The sequence below is a fragment of the Aquila chrysaetos genome, chromosome 19 (assembly GCF_900496995.4).
Source record: "Aquila chrysaetos chrysaetos chromosome 19, bAquChr1.4, whole genome shotgun sequence".
NCBI lineage: Eukaryota > Metazoa > Chordata > Aves > Accipitriformes > Accipitridae > Aquila > Aquila chrysaetos.
The window spans coordinates 20,914,031-20,929,213 of NC_044022.1; the positions used below are offsets into that span (position 1 = coordinate 20,914,031).

General features: G+C 39.0%; 1 protein-coding gene across 22 annotated transcripts in view; it reads right to left on the bottom strand.

Moving 5' to 3' along the window:
* Nucleotides 1–15,183, bottom strand: part of DLG2 (discs large MAGUK scaffold protein 2) — a 1,026,767-nt gene that overhangs the window by 755,551 nt on the left and 256,033 nt on the right. Inside the window, exon 1 of one of the 22 annotated variants that reach the window (XM_030042411.2) lies at nucleotides 11,334–11,626. The exons of 20 other annotated variants lie outside the window; for them this stretch is intronic. In XM_030042411.2, the coding sequence (XP_029898271.1) occupies nucleotides 11,334–11,453 (120 nt within the window). In that variant the 5' untranslated portion in view covers nucleotides 11,454–11,626. Of the gene's footprint in view, nucleotides 1–11,333; nucleotides 11,627–15,183 lie in introns of those variants that run through there. One more of the 22 variants, XM_030042416.2, reaches the window with a different exon arrangement.

Below are 15,183 nucleotides of genomic sequence, written 5' to 3' on the forward strand. Positions count from 1 at the left end.
GGGAACACCTGATGCACTGGAGAAGACACCCAGAAGGGAATGCTCATCTAGGGACACCCCCACCACTCCTCTTCCTGGCTGACCATTGGGGAAACTTTTCCTTTTCTCTTTTCTCTCATTTCTTTTTTTTCCTTTTCCATTGGAGCTGATGTATGCCACCAACTATGGACCACAAAAAATATATTTTTTTGTTTCATCATCCTGTGTGAAACTATATCCTGATGGGGGACAATCCATCCATTCATGATTTATTAGCCTGTCAAGAAACCTTTAAAACACTTTTCTGTATTAAATGTATGAATTCCCCTAAAAACAGAAGACAGCAAATATTCTCCCTTAGCTTAATACTGTAAAAAACAATTACATAGCAACAAGCTATAGGTTACAATTGAATTCGAGCTCATCTTTAAGTTGAGAAGTATTGCATTTTATGTGTGAAAAAGAGTGAAATAAATATTAGCTGTCAAAACTTGTGGAATTTGATCTGTTTAAAAGATCATGTCAACATTTAAATCTAGCTGGGGGTAAATCTCAGGATCAAGTCACCTGTTTCGGTCAGATGGCTAATGGTAATTAGGTCTTCACAAATCCCCCGGTAACCAGCTCCTAACAACTTTTGAAAAGTTATCTTAATTATCTTAAACAGTCCCTGACACTTAAATTGCTTGCTAATTTTACCATGTATTATAGAGACATGGCAAATTTACAGTGGATATACTGTACAAATATTTGTTAATTAATCCTCACAAAATATCCCCCTAAGATGCATTAGTGACTCTATTACTTCTAATGACATTTTCTGGTGAATGCGTGGCAGCAGTTCAGGTCTTCTAGAGTCACACCTGCACTTCTAGGCCCATGTTCACTCTTCCTTCTTGTGTTTCTAGCCAAGTTTACCCCCGGGATGATCCCATAGTTTTGGGTCCCTTTTGAGGCTGATGATACAGTTAGCTGTTCAGCTGGACAACTGTGGATGCCTAATTTAAGGTGAGCTGAACTGGTTTCTCAGTTATCTAGATTTACTGGCTGATAGGGACCAAGCTCCGATGAAGACCCCCTGCCTCAAAGACACCTAAAATACTCAATCTATGTGCTCTATCGCTTTTTTTTTTTTTTTTTTTTATGCCTTTGCAGCACCTGCCTACACTGTGAAAGCTGCACAGCTCTCAGAAAAGAACCAAACCTAAGAGTTTGGTCCTTAATTTGTTCTCTCATAACTTTAAAGCAACTGAAATAAAATATAACAGTTGAACATCATTGAAATAATGGGCTGATCTACCAGCTGGGCAAGAGGGAAGCATGCTGCAAACAGCTCAGTTCAATTACTCACTGCTTATTTTTTGTATATTAATTAAGCAATTTAGAAGCAAGAACCAAGACAAAAACAAAGGAAAACAAATCAGATGATCTCATAGTCCTGCAAGCTCTTGCTCTTGCCTCATCTCCAGGGCATCTTGGCTGACCCTTCACAACAGCTTGCTCCTCCTCCCCACATTTTTATGTCTTCCTTCTGTTACATGCAAAAAGAAAGGAGGGAAAAAGCTGCCTGACCAGCATTACAAATCCCATCTTTGCTGCTTTGAAGGATGGGATTAATTTGACCAGATGGAAATGTCTATAAGAGAGAGACCTACATCTCAGCTAGTCACCTAAGCTCTCTCTGGTAAATGGAGAGAAACTGGCACTTTCAGGACACAATTAATCTCATCCCCATGTAGATATTTAAACTAGGTCATATGAATCATGCCTTAGAAGAGACAATTCCTCTCTACCGACACTAAAGGGAGCCTGAAATCACTAGATATAGATGTTTACATTGGTTATGTCTGAAGTTAAGTGAGCTGAATGCCACCTGAGTTCTTTAGATCGCTTTCTTGCTTTAGAGACAAAATGCCTTATATTCACTTTCTGGTTACACATGTGGCTAGAAACCAGTATGTGGCCTTCATGTCCTCATTTTTAAGAACTCAAGCACTACAAGAGATGAGCGAATGTATCATGTGATTCACTACAAAACAGGTTTTCATAAGAAATTAATAACATCTCAAAAGCACACAGTAAGAGTGTATGAAAGTACTGGTCAGCACTCCAATACCTTTTCAGCAAGAATTCACGTTCTTGACTTCATGGGTCATCTAGTAGAAGAGAAATCATCTTTCAAAGTCTTAACATTTCCCTTTTCTAAAAGAACTATGTAGTATGATTTAATTTCTAACAAAACGCCATGTCATAGAATGTCTCATTGCTGAGTTGCTAGCTGTTATCACAGCCATGCAAATCTAAGGAGATAAGTGAGACCAAAGGGCATTGTGTACCCAGAAGAACATCCGCTGGTTTTCAACCACTAGAGATGGTCCAATAAAAGAAACCATCTCTTCCACACAAGCTTTGTTTCACTCACAATTTATTCACTTTTCCATTAAACTGGGATATCCCTATTTTGCAAGATCAACCCTTCAGGAATTCCTGGCTTTCGATTAGTGCTTAGCTAGAGATAGATTTCTAAATAGGGACTTAAACACGGACTGGGTTTAAAGAGATTCATTCCTAGCAATTTCTATTGTGCTAGTTATGGCTAATTTTTCAAAAGCACTTAGCATGGAGTTGCTGATAAAATATATATTAATTTCTGAAGGAAAGAAACACACATAATGCCAGGTTAATGGAAAACAGATCCTGTCAAGCTAACTAACATGCTATCTTTTTTTCAGATGGGATTACAAATTTGGCTGACAATGGTAACAATATTGATATAACATACTTCTGTAAATCAGTTGACACGGCACTGCATGACATTTTATTAAAAACAAAATCAAAATGGCACACATTAAATGGATTTAAAAGTGTCTAACTGACAGGATTCAGAATGTAATTACAAATGGGACAGTTGATCAGCTGTGTTCAGTGGGATCCTCGTGGGCTGCTCCTGGCCTTATGCTTTTCAAATGTTGATCAATCTGGGAGAAAACTCAGTCACTTACTACTGATGAGATTTAGCAATGACAGAAAAAAGGTAGTGTGGTAAATGGTGCAGAAGACAGGTCACTGATACAGATCAATTTTTTTTTTTTTAACACAGACAGCAATAAAGTCCTAACTCTGGGAATAAAGCAAGCAACTCTTCCTTACGGGCACTTTCCAGAGAGGTCTGCTGTTAAGCAGATGGCAGCCCGGCTCGATACGGGGCAGAACGTGCACTCCCAGTGCAGCAGAGTGGCTAAAGGAGCCAGCATAACCCTGGACATACACACGGTATCTTTAGTGGGAGCCAGGATATTTATTACTTCTGCACGGGGCTGCAACTGCTCTGAGGCTGCGTGCAGCTGTGGCATGCACAGATCAGGAGGCCTGCTGTGAAACTGGAGAGAGCTCAAAGACAAGTCATGAGAAGGATGAGAGCTCTGGCAATCATGCTTTGCAGTAAAAGATGCCAGGAGCTCAGTTTATTTACTTAATCAAAGAGATGATTAGGTGATGCCTTCGCTGCAGCCTAGAGCTGCTCACAGGGGGAACAACCCTTTGCAGTGGACTCCTCAGTCCAGCGGATTAAAATGTAGCAAAAAACTGAAAGTGACCCAAAAGCTGGAAGCTGAGACTAGATTAAATCAGAATAGAAATATGGCACACACCTCCAACAGACTAATTAACCCATGGAATAATACATTTGTAAAGGTTGTGAGAGGTTCTCCCTCATTAGAAATTATTCAATAGATACAGAATGTTTTTCTAAAAGGTACAGCAGGTGTCAAGAGATGTATCCTTCCTCCAACAATTCATGTTAGTTTTACAGTCTGCGCTGACAGACTAGATTAATTATGATTGTTCCGTCTAACTTGAAAACTTGGCCATTTATTTTTGTTTGCAAATGAAAACTGAAGTTTTGAAAACAAATCTGGAGCAGGCTGAAAATCCTGTCCAAATTATCTGCAAATATGTGTGAATTATCTACGATATTTTTCTTCATCTGTCCTGCAACTTGGATGAAAATGCTTTTCGGAGTTTCAGTTGTCCAGTCAATCCTCCTTTTCTAAGGTTTTAATGATCTTCTGTTCTATCAAAGGCAGGCAAGCCTTCCCAATTACTTCTCTGCAGAGATTACTATTTGAAATTTGAGAGGTTTACCTCTTTGGTGAGACTAAAACAAAAAATGTTCGTGCCCAGGTTTCTTTGATTTATTTTTACAGGATTCAGATTTTGTTTTACTTGTCTTTCCAGAAGAAGTCTGGGAGCTAGTCAGTTATCAGGAGAATTTATACTACTTCAAACACTCAGATCTGTCCAGAGATACAAAGGGAAAAATCAGCCACCTCCTCCTCCTCTGAGAAAACAGTGATGGCTATGCTTTTAATAATAGTTTTTTCATTCTGTAACTTCTGTATTAGTCATTAATCTGTAGCTATCACTCATTATTTTGGCATGGGGACACAGGTGGAATGCAGACGGCCTGAATGTGTTCCAGAGTTCATTTCTTTGGTGTGTGTCCACAACTGGAAAAATATCAATTCTTCTTTTGGAATCTTCTTTTGCATCTTTACTTCCAAAAGACACTTTCCTTGTCTCCCACTGTCTGTAAGGATATCATGGAAGGAAAGGGGGGGGGGATCTTCCCCCTCCAAAACCAGGTACAAGCATTTCATACATTCATCCCATGCCAAAAACATGGGAGCCAGGATAGGAACAAAACATCTCAGCATGTCCAAAATATATATACAACCAGTAGCAGTAGCATTAAGAGAGGACACACCTGTGAAGGCTAGCCCTGGAAAATGCGACACTCAACCACAGACAGAGAATTTCTTTATCCAACTTAGCATGAACAAATGGGACAGGAGACACAGATGAATTGAGAAGTGAATGTAGATAGAAGCTAACCATGACACATTGCTGGGCAGCCTTTAATTGTGGCACGATATTATCAACTCCATCCATCACTGATTAATGGTCTTCCGCACTTTTCCCCATCCAGGTGATAGGAGTCACAGAGTTTCCCAATAAAAAAAAAACAACTTACTTTTGCCTGGGTCATGTTTCTCAATATTTTGTAGGCAGCATTGCTGTCAGGATTGTTGATCTAATTTCTCTGCAATCTCATAAAAGTCACACAAACACTGGCATCTTAAGTGTATAGGGCAAGCCTATCAGCAGTGATTTAACAGTAGAGGATTTAACTTTTCATCATTTTTATGTAAACATAAAATTGTCACATATAGACATATTATATTCTAGTTACTTGCACATATTAAAAACCCAACAAATTTAAATACTTTTACAGTCCTAGATCTTTTCAATTCTCCTCTAACAAAAAGGCCAATTATATATCTCTGATAAGAATAGCTCATCAGATAAGCTCTAATAAGCCCATATCAAAATGGGAGACACAAAACAGAATTGAAATATTATTTTTTTCATATTAGTATCTATCCATAAATTTCTGAATGAAGAAAATAGTGCCTAGCTTCTGTATCTTCCAGCCACTATTTTTGTAACTAACTCTTCTAACTTTAGATAAGTACCCCTTATCCCCATAGCATAATATTCATATTTGCCTAGTGTTCATAAAGAATTCTTAGTAGTGGATTTAATTTCTTATACTGTGCTTGTCATTTTAGCATCTCTGTACCTATTCACACATTTATAATGGCCTTTAAGGGAATATTATTCTGGTCTATGGATTAAATATAGTCCCAATCTTATTATACCTAGAAAACCAAAGCTGCTGCTGTGTTATTAATCTATTCTAATTACCACTTTCATTCATAACTTGTTATGGTCATGTATTGTAAATCAACACTTGCAGCTGGGTGGAGTGGTACAGTACGTACTTAGGTATTATAAATGCTTGCAAATCTGGCCAAGTTTGATTTCAGAAGTGGAAAAATCAATCTTCTGGATTCAAATAATGTAGTTCTTATTCAGACAGAACTACTATTTAAACTGTATGAGACTGGATTCAGATCTCCTGTTTACCGGAATTCCTATTAACATTGCTGCTGTGATTGCAAAAACTGGGCCAGAAATGAGAACTTTAACTTCCTGTGAAGCATAAGAGTGGGCAGTAGCAATATATTTTAGTAACAGGTACAGCAAGCTACCAAAAGAAAGAAATGCTGAAATGCTGTGATATCACTACCATTGCAATTTTGAGCGAGCTTTCTTTGTAGAAGCTAGTCCAAGAGTTCACTAACCCCTTTTTGCAATGAGTTATCTCCTCCCTAAAATTCCGTCTTTATTTAACGAAAGGATGACAGCAATACAAACAGCTCGGCTGTTTTTAGCTCTCAAGGCTAGATCCCTCAGTTGTTAAACAAATCCCGTATAAAGTTCAAGGTCTTGCTTATTTTATAGCCTAGGCAAACACTTTATAAACAGATGACAAGATATATTACGGAAATGCAACTAGATATTCACAACCTACATGATATTACCCTTTTCCTTGTCCCCAAACCTCTCAGGGCGGAAATTCCATACTAACTTTGTTTGCTTTCTAGTACTAACCTCATTTTGCCTTGGTGTCCTGCAGTAGTAGAGGAACCGTACTTTGACCTGCCACTTGTGTTGTAGTTATGACTATGCAGTTATGAGTAAAGTAAGTCAGACTGTCAGACATAATCAGAACTACAAAACGGAGTAAACTCAAATAAAAACCACCCCTGAGCCTATTCTTAATTACATTAGAAAAAGTGAGAAACCAATCTTTCCTGCTTACTCCTTTTAAAATTTTATATCAAAGCCATTCATGCGACTTCTGAACTGTTCCTCACTTAATAGAGAGGTGCTAGAGGATGGTGCATGACAGAACATTTAAAGGAGGAAAATAAGCATAGGAAACCAAGGACCATGTCTGGAAGTCTGTGAGAGCTGGGAGTCCAAATCATTTTTACTTCATCCCCCATTTGCAAAGAATACCATAAGATTACAGCAGAACATATTTTGGCAATACAGGCCCAACTCTGAAAGATCCATAAACTCTTTTCCCTTGGAAGACCAGAACAATTCTTGGTACAGGTGGCAAAATATGTGATATACACAACTTAATTATGTACCTATATCATTAATATATACTGAGAGAGGAGAAGTAAATTTAAAAATGTAGACGGAAGTCAGCATCTGGGTTGGCATTTGTGATGTTTTGCAGCTTTTGGCAAGGAACCATTTTGCTATTTGTTACTATGATTCTCCTGCCTTTATTGCTCAATCCGCAACTTACGTTGCAATTGGAAACTACTAGGCTAACATAATTACTTTTATTTTTGAAATGTGGGTGGGACAAGGGGATGAACAGAGAGCGCTAAAGTGATTAAAGGACGCTAGCTCCTTGCACCCCCCATGGGCCCTGGCCATACTCCAATTGCTACCCCAACGGGTCCTCTGCATCATCTAAGATCCTCAAAAAGTGACAACGCATAGGTCAAAATTTCAGCCATAAATCACTTCATGGCTCCTGTTTGACACAGCCTAGCAGAATCTTTTAGCTGAAGCACAGGAGATACAAGGGATGGCATGTAGAAGACTTCTATCACCACCGCAGTGACCCAAAGTTAGCAGTCAGAACAAAAAAAAGGCTCTTAGTTAACCCAGTGTTCAGGTAGGAGCTCAGTTCTGTGGGGTGCCAAGTGTACCCATTAACATGAAGACGGCCTTAAACTCCTCCTGAAGTAACTCTGAGCCTCCTGGGGAGCCTTTGGCACTTCAAAGGGTATGGATCTGAATTCATAACAAACCCCCCTGATCTTTGCGTGAAGCTCTGACGACCCCAAAGCCAGTGCTGACTGCTGCTGAGAAGGAGGTGTTTCAAGGGGAGAGAGCCCAGGGCTCGCGTCAAGTCCCATGCTAAAGTACAAACGAAAGGCATCAGCTCTGCTACCCAAATTCCCAGAAGCACCGGCTCTGCCTCCAGTAAGACCCTCAAACTGGCTGCCAGAAATAGCAGCCCAGATTCACAGTAAAATCTGTCAGAACTACACACAGAGTCCACCGAGGGAAGGGGAAGGCAAAACTCCTACAAAGTTTTAAAAGGAAAGCAAGACCCCAGTCCATAAAAGTTTTTCAAGCTTAGCTCAGACTATGGAACTTAAATATTTGCAATGTTTCCCATAGTTTTACAAGAAATATTGCTAATACTGAGGGAATTTAAAATACTTGCCTAAGCCAAGAACAGAAAGTTTTTAATGGCAACCTCTAAAAATCTCTTGCATATAAATACAGAAAGTATTTTCAATACACAGTGGACACAATTAAAACTACAAACATTTGACACTTGGAAGCCCCCTGCCATAGTTAGCCGCCGCTCCTGAGACTTACTCATGCTGAAAATACAACAATATATTTAACTACCACATTGAGTAGGAGTCCACTTTTTCAGACACACTGCACATTTCCACAACAGCACTTCTGATCTTGGAGGCAATGATTTTAGATTTCAATTCTCTGACTTCTGTGCTTATTTATGATACCTTCCACTGAGGCACAAAACTGTGCATACATGAGAGAGCAAGAAAGAGATACATCAGAAATGTAGAAGCTTAATAACGCTGTGTCAAGTAAATAGGTAATAGTAAGCAATAGTTATATTTTCTTTTTACTTTTTTTTTAATTCAAACTGAATTTAATTTTAAAAATGTAGTTCCAGAGAAACTCTGACAGAGAAAGATATTTTGCTCATAACTTCTCAGACATCTTTCTGCCTTTCTTAACCACTGACTTTGTTTCTGCTCAGGCAGGAAGAAATAATTATTCACATAGGCAGGTACGTGTTCATGGTCAGTACTACTCTTTAGTCAGCTGAAAAATAGACTTTGATTAAGAATGCATGGGGTAGACCTCTTTTCCTTTTTATGAGTTTGCATATGCCAACTAAGTTCACATGGGCAGTTTAAGATAGACTGGCAATCAAGAAGCGAGAGTCCTACCTTGAACTTGAAAAATCTGCTTTCTCTAAAGCCATAAACTGCAGCTGCCATCAGAAACAGACCCAATTGCTTTTCTTTTTCACTTTCCAGGGCAAGCAGATCTATTTCCTGTTTCAGCCTGTACTTATAGTTTAATTCTATCTTATGACTTAAAGACTAAAATATTTGAGAACCACTAAGATTTTTCCACCCATTTAAAAGGGGGAAAATACAAAACTCGAAACAGATGTTTTATAATGTATTTCATTTATTTTGGCCACCCATAAAGCTGTGGCTTATGTTAGTGCCAACCAAGTTAAAAGCAACAGAGTTCTGCAGAAACACTATGTAATACATTTTAGAATGACCAGGCATGGGGAGCACCTTTCAATAAACTCCTATTATTAAGTAATTTTCAATGTCAGAAAAAGAAAATAGGAACTACTGAAGATGCAAGTGGCACTGCCATACTTGGCCAGTTCCTGGGGGGATGTGCAAAGTTTGTGCAGCTTTTTTATGTTACTGTAGCCCAATGCAAAGCTTGGAAAATAGATGATCAAAGTATACATTGAAAGTGTATGAGTTTGAGGAAATTAGAACAAATGAAGACAACATCCTTAGAACAATATCATGTAAATAACAGATACTCTATATCAAACAATTACCCCAGAGACACTTAACAGTTGAAGAAGTTCCAACAAATTAAAACTACTTTATCCAAACAATCATCAGACTTGGGCTAGTACAAACCTTTCACTTTTTTCTGTGTTTATGAATGGAAACAAAGCTATTTCAAAAGTTAAACCCATGAGAATTCTAACAGTTGCTGTGGTACTTAATGATAAGGTATCTCATGGAAATTACAGTAAAAATAATCATAGTGAAATTTCCCCTGTACCTATTCTTATTTAGACTGAGAAATATTTCTCAACATCAGACCCACTTTGACAGAACACCTTCAGCACAGTACTGCAGTCTGGGGGACAAAATGAGCAATAAAGAATGGTTGGTCTCAAAACATTTCTTTATTGACAATTTACTGCATAAAACACAGGGCATATAATGTGGATGTAATTTACTAACCTGCCAAATACATTATAGGAAAAGCATAAGGAAAGGACAATGGATGTATTTTAGGAAGACAGAACAGCACTAAAAGTTTTAACTTGTATTTTTTGGCTTGTTATCCACATATTCAAAGAAAATATATTTTTCACTTTCTTCCTTAGAAGTGGCACAGAAAGTGAATTGCAAAAGTTAATTAGAAAGTAATAAAATGTGAAAGCTTAGCAATTCAGTACAGCAATCAGCAGTACAGATCTTGACCACATACATAGAAGCAGACTCGTAGAATGGGAGCTTTTAATGCAAAATACTTTTTTAATCAAATGGCAAAAAAAGTTTTGACCTAATAAATAAATATGAAGTTCATTACTATCAAACCAAGTGCAAATACAGAAAACTCACTTTAATTCAAAGGCATGTTTAAAGCAGTTTGAAAGCAAAATATCCTTTACAATTATTTCTCCAGGTAAAACAGTTCTAACTGTGATTATCCGGCATTTACCAGTGCTTTCCTTCCCAGACACAGACACTCATTTGAACTTGAAAAAGCCAGAATGCCAGAAGTACCTCCCCAATATGTTGACTAAGGACTGTAATTCATTTAAATTATGCAACTGGATTCCCACAGCTGGCCCACAGCTTGGCTTAGAGCTCAGTTCAATGCCAATGATCCTGTCTGCTAATATTGTCCTACTTGCAGAGAAGGTAATATATCCAGCAACTTATATTGAAGTTCTGACACTAATTAACAGAGCAAGCAAATGTTGACATGAGTGACAAACGCTGGTTAATAGTTACGGTGAGACCAGTGCTGCCAGCTGGCATTTTTCTGTAGCATTTTGCAGTAAGAACCCCTTGCTTATTTCTTAGGATATTGCTTATAATTTGTTTGTATGCATTTTGTTTCAAGTTAGAAACAAATCAGCACAAAAACCAACCCGGATAACAGCAGCAAGACCCCCGAATTTCAGGCAAGTAATCGACGAGAAAGCATGCAAGCAGCATCACTTGGAGGATGCATGGGGGACTAGAGTATAGGAATTCTTATCCTATATAAAGCTATGTAGCCTTGCACAAACAGCCTTTGGCATCTTGTTTCTGGCCTACCTGGACAGTAGCAAAACATGTTTATCAGATCATACGAGCCCAGAACCTGAACTGCAAGCAGTTAAAAACTGAAGGTTGCTAAACTGCAAAATTAAAACATGCTTCTATTCTTTAGCTACACAGAGAACGATAAAACAAAGCCTCCACAACCACCTGTAATAATATGCCTGTTCAGCTAGCAATTCCAAAGTACTCAGCAACACAAGGTAGACATTTTCTGCAGCTGCTTTTACATGTACATTCCTGCCAAATTGTTGTCTCGTCTCCTCTTACCTTCACATTAGTCCGGAGTGCACAGTAACATGCAAAAAACATTGCAGTAAACAAGGAGCATATGGACCAGTATTCAGCGTCTCTGCTCTGCACAAACGGTACACACACGATCCCGAGCATGTGCTACTAAGGAGCATCCGTTCCCTCTGTCAGTTTGAAAATGCATTGATCTCTGTTTTTCTGACTACAAAAAGACATGTCTTGAAGGCACTGAGTGAAAGCTACATATCTCTTCACCGACTATATATAGAAATATGCCCAGTAATTTCAATTAGCAGAGAATTCAGCAGCTGAAACTTGGACCTCAGTTGCTTTTCCTTCCAGCATTTTAAATTCAGGGGGGAAAAAGGAGGGGGAACTCACCCAGAGGGGAAAGGTGAGGAATTAAAATGTAAGCAGCGAGTTACTTATATTTCCCCCTGGCTTTGATGTTTTTCTTTTCAATATTTTACAATGTTATACACGGAAAAATGAAGAAAGGTTTCTCTTCCAATTCTCAAATTTACTGTAGATTCTGCACTGTTTCTGTCTGCTCTTGTTAAAGATGCAGCATCCCTTTTAACAAAGACAACGTCATCAATCATGACAGATTCAACATGTTCTACTTACAAATACAGTCTCTGATTAAGGACAATGGCTGGCTGGCTTATTAACATTTCCTCAAATGCAAGTTCAGTCCCCTGTGCTAATCTATTTTTAAATAAAAAGTCCCACCTACTCCTTCACTCTCATTTAATAAAAATGCAGCGGACTAGTTCTAAAGCTCCTGAATTGCATTGTGCTCCTAGCTCAGACACTGGACATTGTTTTCAAACTGTTTTCTTGCTTGCTGGGATTAGAAACACAGAGAAAAATTAAAATGAAAGCAGAAAAATCCTGGAGAAGGCTGTGCCCTCACATTTGTAACTACATATTCTGAATTCAAAATGCTCAAATGTCTTCCAGAAGGAAGGAACTCAGAAGCTAGCCAGAAGGCAAAGCTTTAATTCACAAGCACAAAAATAAGATCAAACCACTTCTTTCACTCCTGTCAACGCTGGGATGCTACGAATTAACTGATTGTTTACTAGACTGCAGGGACACAAAGTCAAAGACTCAACTCTTTGTTTACAGCACCGGGAACCACCGATATTCGTACTGAATTATGAAGCAGTCTTCAAGAATAAAACCAGAAAAGAGCCTCTTTTTTTTTTCACTGCAGCAGATACTGTGGGAGGCAAAGAGTGGAAAAGGCTTTACTACCTCCTTCTCTATCAGCACAGAGCAATTTGTGTAGGATAAGCATAACTTAATAGAAATATCTGCAGTGACTTTTAGGATTTCTTTAAATAATGCTTTACGTAAACCCCCTTGGAAATCTGCAGAAATATTGAAGTCCTATCAAAGTCAGTGGGTATCTTTCTGTGGGCAATGAGGTGAAGAAGCTTAAACAGAAGGACGTGCATTTAAAGAAGAAAAAAGGGGGGAGGGGAAAAGACGGCAGGGTTTTTTCCAACATCTTCCTAAAGACAAGCTCTCAGAAACTGTCGTCAACTCCAAGTGAACAGCTATTTTTAGCCTGTCATTGTTTGTGCCTTTTTTTAGGAACCAAAAAGGCAGTCGTGTTTAAAGCTAGATACTGCTTTACAATGTATCCTAAGACAGCTACTTAATTTGATCCCCAGCTCCATCTGTCATACAAATTATGTAATTAGTAATCACAACCTTCTTTGGCACAAGCAATGACTTCCAGAACAAAAGAGGTGAACCCTGTTCTTAAATCTAATTCAGCAATTTTTGTTAGTAATGAAACTGGGGTCTAGATGCCATAGTGCATAAAGCTGGGATATCCCAAAGTTATGATAGTTCAGACTTGGTCTGCAGCAATAGCCATCAAATAAGCTAAAACATAGTAACGTGTTGCTCAGCAAAAGCATGGGAGAATTAATTGATGTGGTTTTCTGACACTCTTCAAGTGAATAGAAAGGGAAAGGAATCATGGTTTATTTTGCAGTACAATACATTAACAATTAAAATTAAGCATCTTAGTCATTGAAAAAATATCACAGGTCTTGGGGAATTCTCATCCACCAGAGAAATGCAATTCAAAAAGCAAAGATGAATAGATGCACAGTTCTGAACAGCGAGGCAAGGCTCAGGCAAGCATGTAGCTGCATATGAAAATCAAATTCAAGCCTCCTTTCTGCCAAAGGAATTACGCAAGGTTTCAGTCAGCAAAGTCTTTGAAACAACTTTCTTCTTCACGATCCTGAAAAGTTAATGTTTTTGGTTTTAGGCAAACAAACCCAACGTGGGGAAAATAGGAATCTCACAAAAAGAAAGGAGGGTTGTGTAACTATACGATACCCACGCGATCACCTGTATAAAAGACTTCAGACTCATTTAGGAAAACAAAAAGTAATGCAGTCGCAAAAACCTCCCATGACTCCTGAGTGTCTAGGAGGAAAAGTTATCTAGGAAATTACAGACCCTGACCCTCATAACACTGTAAGAGTGAAAAGGGAAGACTCCCATCCATGTGGCGGACGCCTCCTATTATAACTGTGGGGGCTTTGGGGAATTTGCTGGAAAATTGATACCTCTGTACCAGCCAACAAGGTATTACTTTGATAGCAGCCCAACCTAACACATTTAGCAGGGGCTACTCCAGGTAATCTACACAAGCAGATCCCTGCAGGGCTTGTTCACCTCTGCCAAAACATTTCTTATTGCAGCAGTCTAATTGATAAAGGCGGCATTCTCATCAAGGACATACAGTATTTTAGTATGACTAACAGCTACTCAGAAGCATCACATACGGGTGATATTTACGGTCTTTGACATACAGCTGATAACAATGAGTGAGGAAAAAGCCTTGCCCTAGTCTGCCAGACATGCCAAAAATAGCAGAACATTTCAAGTGTTCAAGGGCCTCTTTAAACAGGAGACCATGGAGAAGAAGAACCCCACAGATGAAAGAAGTTACTCCATTTAAAAAAAAAAAAAAGGTTAAGTATAAAACCAGTAGAGAGACAGTAGTCCAAAGGAGCCACATTACAGACCCTCTTTAAAAAGACACAAAACCTGTGACCTGAATATTCTTAGATGACAGAAACCACTGGAGCCACTACCTTGAGCCGTGAAATTTCATGGTCACTTTTATCTTCCCGTGCCTTCAGAAGGGCAAAAGGGAGCACTTGGAAGGAAACCCTGGTTGTCTGCAGAGGTTCAAAGAGAGGAGAGGGAACGTGCTGCCCTGGAAGACCTTGATCTCAGGAGGCCCCAAGGACAGTTTGCTTCGGAGGGGAGGAGGGGACAGCCCTTTGCAGCATCTGTCACTGCCCAGAAGAGCCACAGGAGTTAATAGCAGCAGTAGTAGTAATAGCTGTAGTAGCAGAAATGTCCTGTTGCCATTGTATCCCAAAGCTGTGGTCAAGGACCCCAGCGTGCTACGGCACTATACAAGCACCAGGCAGACTGTACCAGGAAAACCTCACAGAGGAACAATCAAACCATACTGGAGAGTAATATTTTGATCCTCAGCTGCCTAACCATTTTCAAGTTTGTTTTTTTCCCAGGTGTCATGGAAAGGGTGGTATTTTAAAGGAGAGTAACGATAAAAGCAATAGAGTGCAGTAAAGAAAGCAACGCTCTCTAGCGTTTGCTCTACAACAGTGCAGTGTGCCCCACTTAAGCACCACATTTGTGGGTAAATATTATAAATTGCTTTTCAAAGGCTTGCTGCAATGAGACCGATTGTGTGATCACCCTCTGAGGATCATAAGTAAAGCAGAGATTGTCTAGAAGAAACAGAAAACAGAAGGGGAAAGGACTGAAGACGAGGGTGCGTTGCTCTCTGAGTGGACAGAGG